Here is a 23,497-nt window from a genome sequence, read left to right as displayed (position 1 = left end):
TTTAATCCTCTTTGAAGCTTGATCACTGTGTGCTTTTATTTCATAATAAAGAGCTGAAACTTTCTGGCAAACAGTAAAATTCCTTTTTTGTTCTACGGATGACAGTCAGTCATGAGTCTGGAATGACATGAGGGGGAGTGAAAGATGACATTTTCATTTTTGGGAAACTATTCTCAATAAAGGTCATGCATCTGACGTCAGCATAGCCATAATATAAAAAAGTAATTGGATATTGGGTGTCTTGCAACTACATACAATTAAGTTGTGATATAAAGACCAATAAGACTTAAGTTCTTTTTGTTCTGCCATATTTGATTTGAAAGCAAGTAAATAATTGCAGATTTTGTATTTATGATTCCTATAAAGTCCATGATCTTCAGGTCTGCAGTCTGTATATATCGTAAGGCTATGTTTACATTAATGCGTTTATCCTTTAAAATGGGTTACTTTTGCTACGTTTACACCTTTCATCTACACTACATCACCTCATAAACGGATTCGTTCGCAAACGCTGCAGACCCTGTTTTAGTTTGAGAACTCAGACGTTGCTCCGAGTGTAAATGAACATAGACGGAGTCTTATGTAAATGAACAGCTGTGGCCAGTTGCATAAAACTTAAAGACTAGTCTTAATAGTTAGTCATGAATTTTTTTCTTCAAGACTGATCATAACTGTTTTAAGTATGTTACATAGAAAGGTAGATTGGTCTAATTTAAATCCAAATAATAAGACTGATTAGCCACAACTAATTGCTAGTTAGTCAGAATCATTCTTAAGACGCAGTCTTAATGTCACGGCTACGTTTATGCAACCGGCCACTGATGTTAACGTGACAGCGCATCATTTTCAAAGTAAAAATTATTTTATTCAGGTAAATGGAGGTTTGCAACGGAGGTTTTGCCAACAATAGTAAACATCTACCAACCAGCTATATACACGCTATATCGGATTGTTTTAACATGTATCCTTATAGATAATGTCTATTTTTTATATTTATGTTTTGAGTATTGTTGGGTTTGAATATTGTTGTAATGTGTTAATGTTTTGTTTAAATTTAGTTAGCTTATTACGAAAGATAGACTGTCATTTTAAATGCCATATAGGGCGTTGTAAAGGCCAATATGTAGGGAGAATTGTAATGGGTCAGACATTATTTTCCAGTTTAATTTAAGTTTTGTTTTCTACTTTAAAATGAATTTCGTTTCAGATAATTTGTCTCTTAATTTTAATCAATGTTTTGTTGATAAGTTTTGTGAATATAAATTAATAAAAACAATAAACTCAACGTCAATAATATTTTAATGCTCGTTTAGCCGCTTGTGCTTTTAGCTATTTCTGTGTTGCTAGCGGAGGACGTGCACGGACCTCGCACACTTTTAAAAATAAATGCAATAAGCATTTCTGTAGGCTAAAGCTATACTTCACCTCTTACTATGTTTGATTGAAGTTTGCATTTGCTGAAATTTATTTTGTACTGTTCACTTGAATGCTTTCTTTTTAAATCATAAAACCTTTCTGTTTAGTTATAAAATCTAAATGAACCTATTAATCATATTAATATGTTGTAGGGGGAGCTAGAAAAGTATAAGACTTTCCCAAACACATTTTTATAGGTTCAAAAATAGTGTCTGTTGTAGTTGTCTGCAAAGAATCCAGGTATGAATTTTTGTCAATATCGCACACCCCTAGGCTGCATAAATGCGCAAAGGTAAGCTATTATTAGAGTAATAAGTTATTTTATACTTTTATGCGCATGCCCAGTTACGTGATTGGTCATGTTTCATGCATTTATGGTGGTGTATAGTGTGGATGAAGATTCTTTTTAAAATGCCAGTATAAACAAGGATCGTTTTCATTTTAAAATGCCGTTTTAAAACACAAATGCTCTAATATAAACAGGGCCTAAGATGATGAGATGAGCTCTCACCTTTGGCACCTGGTGGATGTCAAAAAGCTGTGGAAGTTTGAGGCTCAGCATGTCTGCGGGAAGACGCAGCGCACCCTTCCCTATCTGGCAGGCCTGCTTGAGTCGGTCTCTCCCCCCTCGACACAGGACACACCACAGCGGACACTCCAGACCCTGAGACGAGCTCTCTTCTCCAGCTTCCCACCTCACGCACTGAGACCAACCCCAACCATGACCTCCTCCTGCCCCCCGCCACGCAGGTAGCACTGCAGAAAGAGAGAGAGATACATTAACATTCATTTGCTATACAGATAAACATGCAAATCAAGTTTATGCGAGATGCAAATAAAAGTATATTTAATAAGTATATACTTTAATATTTTTAATACGTTTTTCGAGGATGTGGTCATGTTAGTCAAATCTTATCTATTCAACTGCATAGTTTGACACGCTACTTTTTATTGACAAATGAGTTCACATTAAAAACCTAAGATAAGACACAGCTGGTGAGGTTATAAAAAATAAGGAAAGCATGTTCAAGTCAACATGAAGTCTAATTATTTTTCTATTCTAACTATGCATGATTTATGGTCGGTTGTATTTTATTGTTTGCATATTGCTGCCTGGTGTTCATGACGTGTTTATCAGAACAAACTGACAGCCGCTGCTTTACATAATGTTTGCACTTCCACTGATCAAACACAAGAGAATAGTATGTAGGTTTTACAGTAGAAATCTCACTGTAAGAGAAATATATTTTTACTATGTCAGTCTTTTACAACTGCCAAAAAAATCATGCAAAATTGGATAAAAAATTATAAATATGTGTATTTTCAAAATCATAACAGGAAACCGCTCACTGAATTTAACATTTAAAGGAGTGAGGTCATGTGAAGGTAACTAACAAAACATTGACTTTGAAAAGAAAATGGTATTGGGCACATTGCCTTGTAGTGAGACCACAGCCAAAATATCCAAAATATCCCAGTAATCTAACACGTTTAGAGTTTCAGAAAAGAAAAGGTCCCATACCATACCATGCTCATAACTTCCCAAACAGTGCTCATAACTTCCCAAACCATGCTCATACTGTCTGAAACCGTGCTCATAACGTCTCAACACGTGCTCATCATCATGTCTCAAACCGTGTCCATATAGTCTCAAATCATGCTCATCACATTCCAAACCGTGCCCATAATTGCATCAACTTGTGCTTGTAATTTCCTAAACTGCGCTCATAATGTCTGAAACCATGCCCATACAGTCTCAAACCGTGCTTATAACGGCCCAACCACGCCCATACAGCCTCATACCGTGGCCATAACATTTTAAACCGTGCTCATAACGGCCCAACCGCGCCCATACAGCCTCATGCAGTTGCCATAACGTCTCGAACCGTGCTCATAATGGCTCAAACTGCGCCCCCTAACGTCTCAAACTGTGCTCCTAACATCTCAAACCGTGCTCATAACGTCTCAAACTGAGCTTGTAACGCCTCAAACCATGCTCCTAATGTCTCCAACTGCGCTCCTAACGTCTTAAACCAAGCCCCCTAACATCTCAAACTGTGCTCACACTGTCTCAAACCGAACTTACACCGTCTCAAAACGTGCTCATACTGTCTCAAACGGCGCTCATACCATCTCAAACTGTGCGCATAACTTCTCAAACTGCGGTCATAATGTCTCAAATCACGCTTATAATGTCTCAAACCGCGCCCCCTATCGTCTAAAACCGTGCCCCTAACTTTTCAAACCGTGCCCCTAATGTCTCAAACCACACTCCTAATGTCTCAAACCGTGCTCTTAACGTCTCAAACCGCGCTCATGACATCTCAAACTGTGCTCATAACGTCTCAAACCGAACTTACACCGTCTCAAAACGTACTCATACTGTCTCAAACCGTGCTCATACCGTCTCAAACTGTGCGCATAACTTCTTTAACTGCGGTCATAATGTCTCAAATCACGCTTATAATGTCTTAAACCGTGCCCCCTATCGTCTTAAACCGCACCCCTAACTTTTCAAACCGTGCCCCTAATGTCTCAAACCACACTCCTAACGTCTCAAACCGTGCTCTTAACGTCTCAAACCGCGCACATGACATCTCAAACTGTGCTCATAACGTCTCAAACCATGCTCCTGACACCTCAAACCACGCTCCTAATGTCTCAAACTGCGCCCCTAATGTCTCAAACCGTGCTCATAACATCTCAAACTGTGCTCATAACACCTCAAACTGTGCTCCTCATGCCCCAAACTACGCTCCTAATGTCTCAAACCGTGCTAATAATGTCTCAAACCACGCTCATAACGTCTCAAACCGCACTCATATCGTCTCATACCCGTCCCAACCCGCGCTCATACAGTCTCAAACCGCACTCATACCGTCTCAAACCGTGCTCATACCGTCTCAAACTGCGCTCATAATGTGTCAAGTTGTGCTCATAACGTCTCAAACCGTGCTCATAATGGATCAAATCGCGCTTATAACGCCTTAAACCGCGCTTCTAACGTCTAAAACTGTGCCCCCTAACGTCTCAAACCGCACAACTAATATCTAAAACCATGCTCCTAACGTTTCAAACCGTGCTCATAACGTTTCAACCCGTGCTCCTAACGCCTCAAACTGCACTCATAATGTCTCAAACAGCACTCATACCATCTCAAATCGCGCTCATACCGTCTCAAACCGTGCTCATAGCGTCTCAAATTGCACTCATAAAGACTCAAACCATGCTCATAATGTCTAAAACCACGCCTCCTAAAGTCTCAAACCGTGCCCCTACTGTCTCAAACCACGCTCCTAACGTCTCAAACCGCGCAACTAATGTCTCAAACCATGCTCCTAACGTTTCAAACCGTGCTCATAACGTTTCAACACGTGCTCCTAACGCCTCAAACCGCGCTCATAATGTCTCAAACCATGCTCATAACATCTCAAACAGCACTCATACCGTCTCAAATCGCGCTCATATCGTCTCAAACCGTGCTCATAGCGTCTCAAATTGCACTCATAAAGACTCAAACCGTGCTCATAACATCTAAAACCGCGCCTCCTAAAGTCTCAAACCGCGCCCCTACTGTCTCAAACCACACTCCTAACGTCTCAAACTGTGTTCCTAATGTCTCAAACCGCGCTCATAACATCTCAAACCATCCTCATAAGGTCTCAAACCATGTTTATAACGTCTCAAACTGTGCTCATGACGTCTCAAACCGCACTTATGATGTCTCAAACTGCACTCATGACGTCTCAAACTGCACCCCTAACATTTCAAACCGTGCTCCTTACGTCTCAAACCCCGCTCATAATGTCCCAAACCGCGTCCCTAACGTCTCAAACCGCACTCCTAACGTCTGAAACTGCGCCCCTAATGTTTCAAACCATGCTCCTTACGTCTCAAACCCCGCTCATAATGTCCCAAACCGCGTCCCTAACGTCTCAAACCGCACTCCTAACGTCTGAAACTGCGCCCCTAACATCTCAAACCGCGCCCCTAAAGTCTCAAACCGCGCCCCCAACATCTCAAACCGCTCTCCTAATGTCTCAAACCGCACTCATTTCACGAGTTCACACTTACAAATAAATTGGATGGATTAAATTTGTAAACGTATTTGGCGTGCTGTCCGGGGAGAGCGCTCTGAGCAGGGAATGAGCCCGAAACACAAAGTACCCCCCTAGGAAATAACTTGATGAGTGAGAGGAGATGGGGTGGAGGAGGGATTCTGAAAGATGCCAAGGATTTTCGGTGGGTTCAACTGTGATTTATATATGGCTTGCTTTCGAGCTGATTGGGTGTATTGTTGATTACCGATTGTAAGCGGCTGGTGCTACTGAATACTGATTGAAGACAGCTGGAGTCACTTAGGTATTTTATTTGACTTGTTTCAATTCTCCCGAACTTTGTTAATAAAACATCATAATGTCTCAAACCGCGCTTATAACCTCTCAAACCGCGCTTATAACCTCTCAAACCGCGCTTTTAACATCTCAAACCGCGCTCACAATGTCTCAAAAATTATATTGTATAACTACACATGAACTCAAACATTCCTCAACAAATTCCTCTAAGACCAAATTATCTGCACATTTCCACATTCATGATATGATTCCTCCCAAATCATTTCAAAACAGTTTCACACCCAAGGCAATGTTGATGCTTAAATAAACTTTAAGTTGCTCTTTAGAACAGCAGTGTTGAAAACTAGAGCTGTGTAAAAAATATTGATTCTAAGATTTTAATCAATCTTTCATTTAACAAAAACCATATTAAACCGAGAGATCCCTAAATCGATTCTTACTGTGGGTGCTTTACATCAAAGGATGTAAATATTTTTTTGTACTTCCCCTCTTTTCCTAAAGATGGGGAAAGAAAAGGTCGAAAATTTTTCATATACACAAAATACAAAGGCTTAATTGGCCTGTTTTTGAGCAAACTTTTATTTCTTGTTGTTAATGAATTTCATTGTTGCACAATTACCATTAATGTGCATTGTTATTGAATGCGCGCATATGTTTTTTGTCACAATGTGACAAAAACATTATTTTCATGAAATCTTAGGTATTTTGCTTGAGGGTCAAGTGAAGCAAAGTATCATTTCAAGTTATTCCAGATTATGATTTACTGTCTTGCAGAACAAATAAGAAGATATTTAAAGAATGTTTGAGCTGTTTTTTATCCGTGCACTAAAAGTGGATGAAGTCTGCATGTTTCATGCTATACTGCATGTCTTTCCATACACAAAAGATTTCAGGAGGAACAACCATGGAAATGTCAATGCTTAAATAAAACATAACTCAAGGCCCCCTATATGAGCTATTTAAAGTAAAACAACAGTCTTGTGGGAAAGTGAAAGCTGGGGTACATCTGTTTAGTTCCAGCAGACACACTGAATCTTCTTTTAAGGGTTGCTTGCTTTGCTTGTATATGGGCCACTCCTGCAAACTGGAACAGAATGTGCTTTGTGCGGGTCACCGAGTTAACTGTTACACACTGAGCCGTATGAAAACCGTCTCGCTCTCTGAACAAATACTGTATAAACGGCAGCACATAAACAAAGCATATGGAAATGTTTAACCTGCACACTGGAGCCCTTCCTCTGTGGTCCTGCTGTTTGCGGTTTTGGCTGAAGAATCAGGACTGGACAATAGAGTAAAGACATCTTGAAATTCATGCATTTTCTTTTTAAATCATATAAAGCGTGCTAGCAACCATTTTTTGTCCAGCTGATACAAAATGTTTAATGCAAGAGATCAAACTGAATTTTAATAAAAATAATATTTTTTACTAAATAAAGGAAGATGTACTTATTTACACTGACACTAAAAGTGTTGCTGTAACTCAAGTTGAAAATTGTATTAAAGCGGAAATACACCAGTAAGAAAGTAAGTCCTCTCCTGTCTGTTTTCATCCATCTCTTTACCATTGTATCTATCAAGCTCATTCTGGACGACAAACCCTGTGACGACACGCTGCGGTATTGCAATATGGCGGCACCCTTGCATTGAAAACCGTAAATAAATTAAAGGTGCAATTTGTAAGATATTTGCAGTAAAATCTCCAAAAACCACTAGGCCAGTGTTATATATTTTGTCCAGCTGATTACTATCAATATCTGTAATGTTTTCAACTACTTGTAAATCGTGAGAAAGTTGCCATTCAAAACATTGACACGGGGCAGTGCAGTCTCCTGTCAATGACGTTAATATCCATGTGACCCTTTGTCACCGCCTTTACTGACTTAAAAACCACATGACAACAGTGGTCGAGTTCGAAAAAATAAAAAGGCGGCCAAGGAAGCGACTGGAGCACAAATTTAGTGTCAGTGTTGGGAGTAACGCGTTACAAAATATAATATATTACAGTAATATATTAGTTTTTGCTGTAACGCAGTAATGTAACGCATTACTAATAAAATTTTGGTAATATTTTACTCGTTACAGTCTTAGTAACGAGCGCGTTACAACAATGCATTTCAAAATTAGACCGTGTTATTTTTATTTTTGACCAATGCGCGCGACCAGCATCCACACATGAAAAAGCTGCGACTGCGTGTCTGCGTCCCAAACCGCCTACTTCCATACTATATAGTGGGCGAAAACCACTACTTCTCGTACTCTTTGCCTACTATATAGTATGGAAGAAGGCGGTTTGGGACGCAGCGTATGTCTGTTTCCACGTGCTGTATGCAACATGTTCATTTTTACTTTAATGTTGTATTTGAAATGCGATTTGGACGCGGTGCGCGTCAAATAGACATGTTTCTTAAAGAGCCGAATCTGGGAAGTCCTTTATAAGCATTGACTAAAGTGTTCGCAATCAGGTCCAGTAGCGCGCACACGCATAATTTTGCGAATAAGAGCACTAAGTAAAAGCAAAAGAACGTTTCGGTCTCCTGTGCTGCTTGAACCTCAGAAGTAAATATACTTTTACAAATCTTGCCAGTAAAATCCATATCACACCAGCAATGACAAGGTAAGCTTTGCTATGATTACAGTCCATATACATAATAGATTGCTAGGCTATTCCTATGCTATCTACAGTTTTATTACAAACAGCAACCTAAACAACAACATAACATCAGTGAAGACTTAAACATGGTTATCTAAATAATACATTTAAACATCACAGTTTAAAGTTTTTACCAGCCTTTGTATGGGAGCCTATATTCATTGTTTGGCAAAAAGCAGTGTTCCTCTGTTTGTCTGTGCTTTATATGTTAGTCTACATGTAATCCTTATATTGGACTGAAATGAGCTGTATTCCTTGAGACCTAATCCTCCAATAGCAATTTTTGATAAGATGTGTCAATCCAGTGCATGCCAGGTTTGTGCTGTGAATCTGAATTAAAAGTGAATTAAAGAATAGAAATGAAAAGAGGTTGCGTGTCTTGCCATGTTATTAGGCTATAGGTTGCATTATAGTGGGCTCTATTGTGTCTGGTATGTGTACCATAATTTACCAGACTTTTACCAGATCATTTGTCTATGTTTATGATTCTGACAGTGATTGTTATTGTATTTTGCCATAAGTCTTCAGTGCCTATTCAAAGCTCGAGGGCCTACACATAACTAGATTTATAAGCAGCAACAAACTACATTTTAAAATTTTATAATGCCTAGTCATACTTCTGTTCTTTTGATGAAAGTAACTCAAAAGTAACGCAAAAGTAGTGTAACTCATTACAGTTCAGAGACAGTAATATTGTAATGTAACTAATTACTTTTAAATGACAGTAATTTGTAATATATAATGTATTACACTTTGGAAGTAACTTTCCCAACACTGTTTAGTGTAAATAAAGGTATATTTTCACTTTTTACACATTTTAATTGCATTTCTAGCGAGAAATTAGTATTGTAGTTTTCAAATATGTGATTAGTTATCGCAAAGGTGCTCTCTGTTTATATTTCAAACACGCTGCCTTTGAAGTGCGTCCGAAAGTCTTTCTCTGAGCTGCCTTCATGCCTCCAAAGTCATTCATTGCCTCATGAGGCAGCGAGGCAACAAGTCACTGCCTTGAGTTTTCGGACGCAGCCAGTGTCGTGAACAAATGAAGAAGTATGCGTTAGCGCCTGTCGGGCTACGCGCTTGCTTATGGACTTATGGATTACTCTTTACCATCTGCCACTGGTTGTGTCAGCAAAGACAGCTACCGTAAGCGTACAGGCCAACCAAACGACCCAAGAAGAGTTTGGAACAAAACGAGAGAAAGAATGAGGATCAATTTGTTGTTGCACTTCACGTGAAGTTCCGCTTCACGTGCGCACGCTAAAGTTTCACGTGAGTACGCAATAGTTTCACAAGCGCACGCGAAACTAAGCTTGATAGTTTCACGTGCGCACTCAATAGTTTCATGTGCGCATGCGAAACTAATCTTTATTTAATTTTTGCTCCATGTCCCATTAAAATTTTCCTTTTTTTTTATTTTGTGAATTTTTTTTGAAAATCATAATAAAATGCTTGCAGGCAACTTTTCAAAAAAAAAAAAAGGCGGACGGGGAATAAGTTGTCAATATAGGAACAAATATCATTCAGAAAATGAAATCGTCTGAATTAAGTTAATGCAAGTTAATATAACCACAAATCTCGGTATCTGCAATTATCAGTCTGAATAATCTGCGGATAAATTTGACATCGGTGCATCTCTAGCTAAAATCTGTTTGCATAAACCAACACAACTAATACGATTCCTCCTGATTCACAGATCTGAACTTTGAAACAAGCTACCATTAAACTACCAGCTAATGTTGATCTAACAGATTAATGGTTTGTGGAAAATCTCCATCAACTTTTATTGTGGAAGTCAAACATAAACATAATTCATCTGACACGGGATATGAGTTTCTCACTGTAATGTCCGTTGGGAGACATGCAGAGTTTATATAGAAGCAAACAACTCCCAAACATTTCTCATTTTAGCCGCCACCGCGGAGGCTGAACTGGATGTTTTCCTGCCTACAGCACGTCTTTCTGATAGGTGGAGATGTTTGGCTTACAGTCAAACTAAATCCCATGACACACGGTTGTGAGACAGTCAAAACAAGAGTAGCGGATGAGCTCAGCTCAAGTTTGGGATGTCCACCAGCTGTGACCAATGAGACAGCTGCTATTGTCATTTGTCAAAAATAAGCTCAGGCTTTTATTTAAACAATAATTACAGCAATAGCTCACATTCACACACCCAAAAAACTGACCAAACAACCTTTGAGATTGGTATCAGTCTGTATTAACCTGTTTCTTTCTAAAAAGAACTGATTCGTGATGTAAAATGGTTTTTTAATGTTCACCAACGTTGCATAATCCCATCTGGGACATTTAAAAAATATGTTTTACGACCTTGATTTCTATTCGGGGCATTTGCCTCTCTCAATACGTAAGCCCCTTCTCGCCCTCCTCAGCAACTCTCTTTCTCCGGCTCGTGACTGTGTCACAAGATCTGCCTCAATAGACGCCTTTATCGTCGTGTGGTGACAATAACGCGCCTATGCATTTTGTTTGCTAGCGTGGGCACGTTCTGCCCCGCTTGCATGTTGCTGCATATGGATGCAGCTTGATGGAGGAACTTTCCAGCATCTGAACATTCTGTTCACATGTTAATGCTTGATCGCAGGGTGAAGCTGTCTAACTGCTAACTACACGCAAGGGAGTAATAATTATGCAAATGGTAATACTGGGAAAACAGGAATTTTCCACGTAGTCCCAACAATCCCTTTTCAGATAGAAAACAAATCAAGGAGGTGCAAGTTTTATGAAAAGACATTGCTTGTTTTATGGTTATGAGGGAGTTACGCAATAAAAATATGCCCTGTTTATGTTAGTAAAGTGAAAAACTTGTTTTGGAAGGATTGCTTAACAAATTCATTTTGCCTCAGGCTTATTCCTAGAAAATGGTAAGTGAGTAAAGCTTTATTTACAGTACACTGCCCTTACACAATAGTGCTGCAGAAAACATTACTTTATATGTAAAGAGACTCCGTGACCTTCACATACACACAGAAGATATGGACGTTTACAAAGAGGGATCAAATAAGAAAGCAAAAGTGATTTAGAATAAAATAAAATAAAATATAGACATTAAAAATGCTGGGTTGATTTAACCCATTGTTGGGTCAAAATTAAATATAAACATTTTCTGGGTTAATTTAAAGGAACAGTATGTAAGAAATGTATATCAATTAATCGTAAAATGGCCCTGATATGTCACTAGTCATTAAGAAATCATTTTCATTTCAAATACTTATATCACTGACAAAAGTGGTCTGGCCAGGATATTGTCATTTAAAAAGTGGATTTGCAGCCCTCAACTGATGTTTATGTTGTCATTTTGTGTATTGGCCACCAGTTGTGTGATTGCAGTACCAGTTTTAGCCACAAGTTTTGTGATCGCAATACCAGTTTTGGCCACAATCCTACATACTGTTCCTTTAACCCAATGGCTTTCTCTTTTTGACCGAATGCTGGGTCTTCCACACTTCTGCTGTGTTTCATTTTATATTTCATTTACATTTGAACACTGCTCACTTTACTTATATTTGTGAATCATACTGATATGAACAAACAATTACTGAAGGTTTGAATGAATTATTGAATGATTACTATTGCTTATTCAATTCAATTCAATTTTATTTATATAGCGCTTTTCACAATAGATAATTGTTTCAAAGCAGCTTTACATTAATAGATGTATGAAACCGAGAAAAACAAGCATAGTAATAATGTATACAGTAAAGTAAGTTAAGCCAAAGGTGGCGGACTCTCCAGGGGATGAAAAAACCCCTAGGAGAAAAACCCTCCTGGCTAGTCCAGGGGGAAAACTCCTAGGAGGGAAAAAACCCTTGAGAGAGATACATATATATTTATATATATAAATACTATCGGGGTATGTGAACGGCTAAGCGAATTAAACTGGTTCCGCCGGTTATACCTGAGAATAAAGATCACCCATAACTCATCCATGTCTTTGAACAGGAATATCAAACAGAAATGTGAAGTCACATGGGTACATTTGTAGCAACAGCTAACAATACATTATATGGGTAAAAATGATAATTTTTTGTGCCAAAAATTATTTAGATATTAAGTAAAAATATTTTTTAATTTCCGTAAATAAGTATATAAAAAATGTATTTATCATTAGTAATATGTGTTGCTTTTTTTGGACAACTATAAAGGTGATTTTCTCAATACTTTGATTTTTTTGCACCCTCAATTTTTCAAATATTTGTTTCACAATTTCGCATTAACATGTAATCAATAGGGAATGAGATAAAGCGTATTTGGTGTGCTGTCTGAGGGGAGGGCTCTAAGATCCAAATTTTAGCCTCAACCCAGAGTACTTCCACCTTTAACTGGGATAGATGTACAAGCAGAGAGTGAGGTGATGGGGCGGGGAGGGACGCTCCAAAAACGTCACATGACAGAGGTAAAAGACGGCTATATATAGACACCTCTTTACGCTGATTGGTTGGATTACATGACCATGCTACTCCTGAAGTTAAATAAACTTCATATCTTGGCCACATATTGTCCAATCCTAACAAACTATACATCAATAGAAAGCTTAGGCTTATTTTTTATTTTTACCTTTGTGACTGGTTTTGTAGTCCAGGATCACAAATATAAATTTACATTAAATTGATGATTATATGAGACTAAAAGATCAAATTTGTGAAGAATGTAGGATACTGGTAAAAGTTCAGAATTCAAAACTGTGGGTGAAATACATCAAAAGTAGCATCTAATGTATGCATGGGCTGGTTCCCGGTTTTAAGGTATACAGAGGTTTTAAACAGTCAAGCTTTCAAAACCACTGTATGAGCTGTGCTCAAACAAAATTCATTAAATCATTAAATCATGTGATTAAAGGGAAATTCCGCCCTAAAACGGAATTTAGGGTGTTTTTTCGTTGTTAACGAGTCAAACTTTCATTTAAAAGCATATTTATGACTGAAGAGCAACATTTAAGATATTTAAGATGTTCGTTTTCTGGTAAACTTGCCTTTGAATGGGAGCGAACAGGGCACGTCGCACGAGTGCACAAAATCTCTATTTTTACAACACTAAGAAGGCTCGACACAACGTGATACTTTACTCGAAGTATCACGTGGGTCTCTACACATGAACGCGAGCATTGAGAACATTGTTTGTGTACACAGATTTTAGTAAAAGCGAAAAGTTTGGAACAACTTACCGTGCTGTTAAACTGCGTCCAGCCGCCATCTTGCCAGTCATGAGCAATCGATCTCAGAATGCGACATAAGGAGGAAGGAGAGTAAAGATGGATAGCTCCTAAAGCATAGTTCCATATAAATGCACGGTTAATTTGTTGTTTTGTCTCTAGTGAAAAACAATATTGACTCTGTAGTTGAAAAAGTAGCGTCCTATGGAGTCCATTCAATCGCATTCTGAAATCGATTGCTCATGACTGGCAATATGGCGGCGGGACGCAGTTTAACAGCACGGTAAGTTGTTCCAAACTTTTCGCTTTTACTAAAATCTGTGTACACAAACAACGCTCTCAATGCTCGCGCTCATGTGCAGAGACCAACGTGATACTTCGAGTAAAGTATCACGTTGTGTCGAGCCTTCTTAGTGTTGTAAAAATAGAGATTTTGTGCACTCATGCGACATGCCCTATTCACTCTCATTCAAAGGCCAGTTTACCAGAAAACGAACATCTTAAATATCTTAAATGTTGCTCTTCAGTCATAAATATGCTTTTAAATGAAAGTTTGACTCGTTAACAACGAAAAAAACACCCTAAATTCCGTTTTAGGGCGGAATTTCCCTTTAAGGGGCTGTCACGATTATGCAATTTGGCTGACGGTTAATTGTCTAATAAATTGTGACGATTATAACGATTAATTGCCTGTTTTAGGACTTTGGCGATTATGACTATTAATTGTCTGTTTTAATGCTTTGAGATTTAATTCTCATACATTTTGTGTTTGTTCATGAAATAATTTTTACACATTGTTGTGATTATTTAAATGAAATCTTTTGCAAGGTTTACCTGGCAGTAAATATGAATTTAATGAATATATTTTTTAAAAATCTGAAAATTCCTTATAAGAAGTAAACAATAAAGTTTCTTAAAAATAACTGAAAATAAAAATGCAATAAAAATAAACTGACTATACCAGAACAGGCCTTAAATAGTAGCCAATCCTACTAAGGTCATATTAGTACTTGACCATAATTCCTTTCATATCCTTAAGAATTTGAAATTGCTGTTTTGGAAATGTATGTTTTACCTGCAGTTCATACTACTTATCAAAGTCATCAACATTTCTTTAAATGCAGTTTTTTCCACTGTATTGAATGGCTTTGCAATGTATCGCAGTTAAAGAGTTAAAGAGCGCCATCTGATACGGTCTTGTTTACACAGGCGCTGCAGCTCCCCCTTGTGTTTTTTAAAGACATGTGCAATCATTGTGGTGATCTGAAATCATCGCAACGAGTTCAAACAATCGCGATGAGACGATTATTTAATCATTGTGACAGCCCTAGTGATTAATTTGATGTTTACGTTTAATATACATTACAAAAATATTATATTTTTAAAAAGCATATTATAATTTAAAGGCTTTATTTTTACCTGGCATTTGAAAATAACACATCTTAGTGTTGCAATGGCAATACCGCCAAACACTGTGAAACCATACTTGCAGAATCTTATACCGCCCCATGCGTAATCCAACGCCTAACAGACAAAGGCTTGGCATAAGGCTGCGCGGCATACCGAAAAAATTATGGTTATCGTGATAACAGTGTATGCGATATCCATATCGCAGAAAGTTGCGATAACTTACATTTATTTTACGTGTCTATCATTTGTGTGTTCCATGCTTAGATTGTCCAAATCAGAAGAGCCCTTACTTAATAAATACCCACCAAGTAGGTGATTCACATATCGCATCTTTGCGGGCTCAAGTTCATTATTTCAAATGTAGATGCGTGGTATGCATGCTCATAATGTATTTTTTTCCAGGCGAGGCCGCACCGCATCAACATTTCAACTTTTCAGAATGCCGCAAGCGCACCGGAGGTCATGTGACAAGAACCTGCACACTTAGCGGTTTCCGCGCATTTCAGGCGCGACATGTGAAAGGCCCCTTATACTGTTATATTATTGGTTAGACCGCAGGGCAGGCGCAAAGGTGAACCTAGCGGCTCAAAGCAGAGAGCGAAAATAAATATGGCTGGAGTAGAAACGAGCAAGGAAAACTACAGCGACGATCTTGTGCATAAAATAAACGATACACCTGAAATATTTTTTTTACTAAATTTGATTTAATTACATTAGAAGAATATGTATTTGTTTATTTCTGTATTATAATGAAATATCTAAATAGCATTTCTCTATGTAAATAAAATATCGCAAGAAATATTGTTATTGCAGTTTCAACAGTAGAATCGCTTTTCACATATTTGCTCATTACCGTGCAGCCCTAGCTTGGTGGTATATAGAGTTTTGGTAATATATTGTTATCATAATGAAAATACTGTCTATAAGAGATAAATCCATTTTTTTACATTTTTGTCAAAACATGTTTATTATTATGTTATTATTTTGTTTTATGGTGCTAGCTGTATTTTTTAACTCTTTCACCGCCAGCGTTTTTTAAAAAAGTTGCCAGCCAGCGCCAGCGGTTTTCATGATTTTCACAAAAGTTTAATGCCTTCCAGAAAATGTTCTTCTTCAAATATATAAACATACAATATACCAAATGAAAGAACAGACCCTCTGCTTTCAACAAAAAAAAAAATGTTTCATCCTACCTTCAGTAGTTCTTTTGTAATCAGCTTTTGAATATGGGTTTTAAAAAGGTTTCTGCAAAAACACCACATTTTGAGCAAAAAGCAGAGATAATTCCATTTTTGTGACGGACTTTTCATAGAGATCCCATTCAGAGCGATCTTTAAAACAGACACGGACATGCAGCAGCTTGCCATAGGGCAATACTTCCGGTTTTAAAAAGTTGCGGAAGTTGCCACCTAGTGGATAATAGCGGAAAGACGGAAATACTCGTCATTGGCGGGGAAGCGTTTTCTCTTGATTGACGAGATATCTCGTCAATGGCGGGGAAAGAGTTAAGTTATGAAGGTTTAAATCAAAACAAACCAACTGCAGTTGAATTGATATTAATTGGAATGCACAACCAAAAAACTAGATTTCTAAAAAATAAAAAAACGGAGTTATCTCGTTTTGCAACGAAACTCTTCATATGGTCTGATATGATCCTTCTCTGTTTTCAATTTTATTTTTATAATGAATGCTGTTTTAATAAAGTTGATAGTGACATCTCACATCACATGTGGTTTTGACTTGCATGTAAACAGTTATTCCACTTTATAAAGTAGTTAGACATTTATCATATATCGCTATTCAGACAAAAATTCCTGAGATATTTTCAGTCACTATTGCCCAGCCCTAACTAAGCATCCATAAAAGAAACCCAAGAAGTTCCTCCTATCCTGAAAACAGCTGACTTTGCAGGTCTTGTAGGCAAAATTCCTCTGAACAAACAGTGAGAAACCGAAAAAGGGGCGTTCTCCTTCATGAGACAGAGATGATAAGAGGAAACTGGAGATATGGAATGTGTGCAATTCAAGAAACATTAAACTGTTACAAATGCATGATGTTTACATTACATGTAGTTAAGCTGGTAGAGCAAAGAGCTACAAACGCCAAGGTCATGTGTTTCATACCCAGCCAGGGACTACACAAACTGATCAATACTCTGAATGAATTGCAAGTCACTTTGAAAGAAGGGATCTGTTGAATGTACATCTTAAAGGGATAGTTCACCCAAAAATGAAACCTGTATACATTTCTTTGTTTAATCTGATGAACACGAAGGAAGATGTTTTAATGTTTGTTACCAAATCAATCATGAGCCCCATTCACTTCCATAGTAGCAAAAAAGAATACTTTGGAAGTGTAAGGGGTTTCTAAACGGTTGGTTACAAACATTCCTCAAATATCTTCCCCCATGTTCATTAGACCAAAGAAATTAATACAGGTTTGTAACAATATGAGACTGAGTAAATGATGACAGAATTTTCATTTTTGAGTGAACTATCTCTTTAAAAAATTTGAGTGCTGCTTGTACATGATAACACTGATAAGCTGTGCTGTCAGCGGGTTCATGCCTATAGTACACATGCATACTGTATGTCAGTTATGTAGGTGTTTTCACACCTAAATAAAAATAAATACAAATTATTAATCGATATATATGATTATCTTTTATCAGACGAACACAATCAGAGTTATATTAGAAAATGTCCTGGCTGTTCCAAGCTATAGGTAGTATATGGTGTTTCTGATTTGAAGCCCAAAAAAGTCCATTCATCCTTCACAGAAATAATCCACACAGCTACAGAGTGTTAATAAAGGCCTTTTTAGGAAAATCAATGCGGTTTTGTAAGAAATATCTCAATATTTTAAACATTACAAACCAGTTGCAGCAGGTGACTTCTTTTTTCGAGGGTGCATGATGTGAAGTTCGTCAAAACATGTAGCCCGTCATGTGTGTGGTTCGTAATTTCAAAATATGTGTTCGGCGCGTTGACTGAACCTATTTGCATCACGTTTTGTCAAAATAAGTGCCTGCTGCAGATACGTCTAAAGGGTTTATGATAAAATAGACGCTCGCGTTTGCCAGATACTCACATAATCTCATGCGTAATCAGAGTTTAGTGTTAAGTGAGTGTCTTGTGTGTATTTTGTGAACGTGATGGTCTCTTTTATCATAAACGGTTTTGACGCGTGTGCATCAGGCACTTATTTTTATAAAACATGTGATGCACATGGTTTACATGATGCAACAAACACATATTTTGAAAACACAAGCAACGCACATGACCCTCCGAACACATATGTTGAAATTGCGCCCCTCGGATGAGCAGTCACAAGCCGCCACTGTTACAAACTAAAATAACGACCGATGTATTTACATTCGTCACTACGCCACTACGTATCGTACGCTACGTCCTACACTGGAAATGCACTCTCTTGTGAACCTGCATCGGTTGTTACCGGAGGCTAGTTAATTTAAATGCTTCAAATCAGAGGCACCATTTTCAACCATTATAAAGCTTGGAACAGCCAGGACATTTTTACGATATTGCAACACTAAAAAATGTGTTATTTTTTAAAGGCGCTCTATGCATTTTCTGCGTTTTTGTCAAACAGCGACCCCTAGAGTCGCTGGAGAATACTTGCAACTGTCATAATTTCCCACTCCCACTCTAGTACACCTCCGAAGATAATGACCAGGTAATGTTTCACAATTTCATACAAATATTAGGCTACTGCATAGTAGGGATGCAGCGATTAACCGGTTTCACTATTAACCGCGCTTTAAAATGTCACGGTTAAGTAACCGTAAAGCCTCCGCTACACCGCGTGTTTTTATTTCACGCACGCACGCACAAACCAGATCCACGAACCACCAAGAAGCGCGTGCGGCATGCGACATGCTCGTTAGCGCACTGTATGACAAAGCTCCGCGTTCAAAAGAATATGTGCGCGTGACACGTCTCTTGGTTGTTCGTGCATCTGGTGTGTGTGTGTGTGTGTGTGTGTGTGTGTGCGTGCCTGCACGGGTGCGTGAAAGAGCCACACTCCAATCGGTCTGTGCAGCATTAAAAACCTCCTCCTCACGGATCAAATCTGGGCGGGGCTCCTGGTGGTCTGACTGCATTTAATAACGTTGAATTATTTTAACGCGTTAATGATTTATGAATTAATAGCATGAGTTAACACGTTAATGCTGCCAGTCCAAAATGACACGCTGTTGTTGCGCTTGCTTGTAGTATGTCATGCGATTATCATGACTACAGTTGTCAATATCTCACATAATTATCAGGACATAAATAAGTCTAGAGGTTGTAAATAGTGTAAACATGCACACTTTGCAAACGATTATGATAAATAGCAATAATCACGTAAAGTGACATTTATAACGACCAATGTTATGAAATAATGCAACGTACACAATTAACTTTGTCATGGCATTTTGTAATGTTTACATTACAATAAAAGAACACAAATGTCTTTTGGACTGTCTTTTAGCTCACGCCAACGAGTAAAAACCTGACCGAGTGGGACTCTTGTCCGGTTCCTAACGCGGTCAGATTCTCTTTTCCTACTCTCTTCCGAACTCGCTTTCTTAACTTTTAAATCGTTTAGCCTCACGTCTCAAATTCGCGCGTGCAGTTGTTGTTATAGGCTTGATCGACTTCATGCAGCGCTGCAAGAACCGACAGCCGGATGACGTCAAAGTGCCTTCTCGGAGCATTCTCGCGGTACTTTGACGTCATCCGGCGGTCGGTTCTTGCAGCGCGCACAAAGTCGAACAAGCCTAACGTGTGACATCGTTGCCGTAAAGCAAGTCGTGATTCTCGCGAGATTTGTCAGGGGCGGTTCTCTCAAGCTTGCATTGCTGGTTTTGCTAGCGGCGCCCTCCCCGAGCTTCAACAGGAGGATGATTCGCCCTACTATGACTTTGTTTACCACCTAAATAACTTTAAAGCTGTTATATTAAGGTAAAATAACTCCATAGTGTGTCATTTATTTTGTAATATGTATTAAATGTAAACATCAAATCAGTTATATGACTTAAAGATTTAATTAATTTTGTGTAAACACAACCCATACCTTGAAAACACTATCACAGAATATTTTAGTGTTTTTGAAACCTTACTCTTAAGGTATACCTTGAAACCGGTCCATGCAAGCTATATATTTATTAGGGATGCACAATATATCGGCCGACATATCATTATCGGCCGATAACTGCTTATTTTTTAATATCATCAGTTATCGGTCTGATAGCAAAATTAGGCCGATAAATGAAAGCCGATAAATGATGGATTATTTTGGTTTGTTGAACCACTTCACTTGCTCATTGCTGGCCATGTGGAGTATTGATTGGTGCTTTCTGTGACATAGCACGAAGATGACATGTGTTGCGGGCTTAAGAAGAGTATGCTAGTCTAGCGCAAAGACCAGATGTCCAAGGCCTGGGAGTTTTTCATTGTGAAAATAATATGAATATTTATCGGCCTATATATATCGGTTATCGGCCCCCAAATACAAAGAGTTATCGGCCAAAATTTCCATATCGATGCATCCCTAATATTTATCAGTATGTCTTTAATGGGATTGAACCCACAACCTTTTAAGCTGCTGGATTTGCATTTTTTATTAAAGATGTTGAGGACACATTTTTTCTTTTAAATAATGAAGCTCCCAGATAAGTAATTTGTAAGAAATACCACAATATTACAAAACAAATTACAGGTTTTTCATTTTATTTTCACAGCAAAAATGCTCGGTTTCACGGTATTGCAACACTAAAATGTGCCATTTTTTATATCTGCGTATACAAACAACAACTTTTCAACTGGACACAATACATTTTATTTTTAAGGATTTTTGTAATATATATTAAATGTAAACATCAAATCAGTTACATAAAGATTTAATTAATTTTGTGTAAACACAACTCATACCTGGGAAACAGTATCACAGAATATTTTAGTGGTTTTGAAACCTTACTCTTTAAAACCTTGGTATACATCGAAACTGGTCTATGCAAGCTATACATTTCATCAGTATGTGTTTCATGGGATTGAACCCACAACCTTTTGCGCTACTAATGCAATGCTCTGTAACATCTTAAAAATATAATGTTTCAAGTTCAATACAAGTTCAGCACTATAGAATGTATGGGTGGCCATAAAGAATGATTACTTAAAACTATTTTAGCATTCAATTTATATAAAAATTATGTTTACAGTAATGCACATACAGTAGTCTGGTGCAAAGCATTTCAGACGGTCTAAAGGCATTTGAATTTCAACTTATGTGTTATAATAAACACAATTCATGTGGATGGGTTTGCTCCTAATAAACCGTTCTTAGCAGTTAGTTAAATCACAGTAGGATATCCTTCCCGTATCACGCAGGGGTCACTAGGTTTACCTGCTTTAAATAACATCCACAGACACTGCACAGACATGACTGGCCAGAGATTTTATCACACTAGTCTCATGTTATCACGTACAGTATATGATCCCCTATAGACACCCATTGTGAAAGCATTCCTGTAAAGTGTTTTGAATTGAACCCATTCCTTTAAATATCACACATTATCATCCACTTTCCATGTTTTAAAGGTTATTGTGACCACTAATAAAGTAAATTATAATGTAGTCGACACATGACATGCAGGACTTTATGTTATTTAGGTCATTCACATGACTTTCTAAGGTAAAGGGTCACCCATTAGTTCATTCACACTCCCTAGAAGTATGTTAAAACTACAAAACATACACCTCCAAACATATTTAGTAACCACATACATTGAAGTTATCTTAATATCTACATGACACTTAAGTTAAGCATGAAAAGAGACAGATCTAGGTGTGTACAGTAACAGTTACAGTAAAGCAGGAGCTTGCAATAGTCCCTATATTGTATCAGATATAGAAACAGAGGCCTGTTCACGTGCACTATAATGCATGGGCACGGGTTGCATATATGTACTGGAGGAAATGACATGCAGTTCACCAGTCGCCACATGCAGTCTATATTTAATCTGACCCAGGGGAAAGTGCTTTATGTCCAGAAAAGTGTTCCTGGAAAAGCACTAAGTTAGCAATGCAAAGGTCTTGGGTTTCATTCCAGGGACCATAAATATTGTATGCTGATAAAAGGAGTGTAGGGAATTCACTGGATAAAAGACAGTGTCAAATGCATACATGTAAATGTAAAATGCAAAACTGTTCCTTAACTTCCTACAACTTCTGACTGAATAATATACTCTTCAAAACTTCTCAAATAAGTAAATAAGTGCAAACTTTACATCACATAATCATAAAAAGATATACTTTTGTAGCAAGTGTCATTTCAGTTCATTGCCTGTGATATTCTTGATATATAACGTGTTGTGTTCATGGAAAGCATGTTATTTTCATCACATTCCTCGCTTTAAAAAGTTTAAAATCACATGCATGCAAACTTTTCATGCATGCAAATAGCTATGCATGTAAAATCTTATATACTTTATCCACATTTTATGCATCTAAACAACAACAACAACAACATAAAGTGAAGAAGAACATTAAAAGTGCAAACCTTTGATCATGATCTGGTCAATGAGATCATTGGCGCGTGTCAGTTGGAGATGTGAGGGCGCCAGTTTGGGATCCGGAGCGTAACGGTTAATGGAAAAAACGAGCGCGAATAACTACAAATCCATGACCGAATTACGAGCTAAAGTTAGTGGAAAGCCCTGGGAATCGCTCGGGCTTTGTGTGTCTCTCGCAGTCCTCGGAAAGGAGCGCTAACTGCGAGGGAACTCCCACCCTCCGTGCACGAGCACGCGCTCATTGGATGGAGACATGAAAGAAAGTCTGTGTGTTCAGAATCAGGAGACCCAGCCCGAACAAAGCAACAAAACCCGTCTAACTTCTTTTACTGCTCTCTTTTTGTCTCGTATAACGTATCATACTATATTCTTATTCAAGATTTAAAACCGTTTTGTCCTGCTATAGTATCGTGTAGAATAATAAATATTTAAGTACAGTATCGGTGATCAAAAAGTGTAGAAATTACTACTACAGCATACTACAATTTACTACAGTTTACTAGTCAATCGTCAAATACCACATTTACAGTGGTTTTGAGTGACTTTTGAGTTGCTTCTATGTGTAATAAAAATATATGACAATAAATCAGATTAAACCTTACTTGTTTAGGAGTAGATGGTTTCTTCGGAGGCACGCGCGTTGTCGTGGTTACGCATCTGAACAGAACTTAACTTCCGGTTTCTTTTTCTTTAAAGGATTAGTCCATTTTCTTTAAAAAAAATCCAGATAATTTACTCACCACCATGTCATCCAAAATGTTGGTGTCTTTTTTGTTCAGTCGAGAAGAAATTAGGTTTTTTGAGGAAAACATTCCAGGATTTTTCTAATTTTAATGGAAATTAATGGACCTCAACACGTAACAGATTTAATGCAGTTTAAACTTGCAGTTTAAACGGAGTTTCAAAGGACTCTAAATGAT

At 37.9% G+C, this 23,497-nt stretch overlaps 1 protein-coding gene across 2 annotated transcripts in view; it reads right to left on the bottom strand.

Annotated features, from left to right (window-relative positions):
- paqr6 (progestin and adipoQ receptor family member VI) overlaps positions 1 to 22,977 on the bottom strand; it is a 36,190-nt gene extending 13,213 nt beyond the window's left edge. Inside the window, exons 1-2 of one of the 2 annotated variants that reach the window (XM_055211206.2) lie at positions 22,565 to 22,977; positions 1,928 to 2,172 (exon numbers count right to left, since the gene is read on the bottom strand). In XM_055211206.2, coding sequence (XP_055067181.2) covers positions 1,928 to 2,172; positions 22,565 to 22,574 — 255 coding nt within the window. In that variant the 5' untranslated portion in view covers positions 22,575 to 22,977. The remainder of the gene's footprint in view (positions 1 to 1,927; positions 2,173 to 22,564) is intronic. The other variant, XM_055211207.2, reaches the window with a different exon arrangement.
- Positions 22,978 to 23,497: the final 520 nt, after the last annotated feature.

The sequence above is a fragment of the Misgurnus anguillicaudatus genome, chromosome 10 (genome assembly GCF_027580225.2).
Source record: "Misgurnus anguillicaudatus chromosome 10, ASM2758022v2, whole genome shotgun sequence".
NCBI classification, from domain to species: Eukaryota; Metazoa; Chordata; class Actinopteri; order Cypriniformes; family Cobitidae; genus Misgurnus; species Misgurnus anguillicaudatus.
The sequence above is the reverse complement of the archived record's forward strand: the minus strand, read 5'-3'. Positions and strand labels throughout refer to the sequence as shown.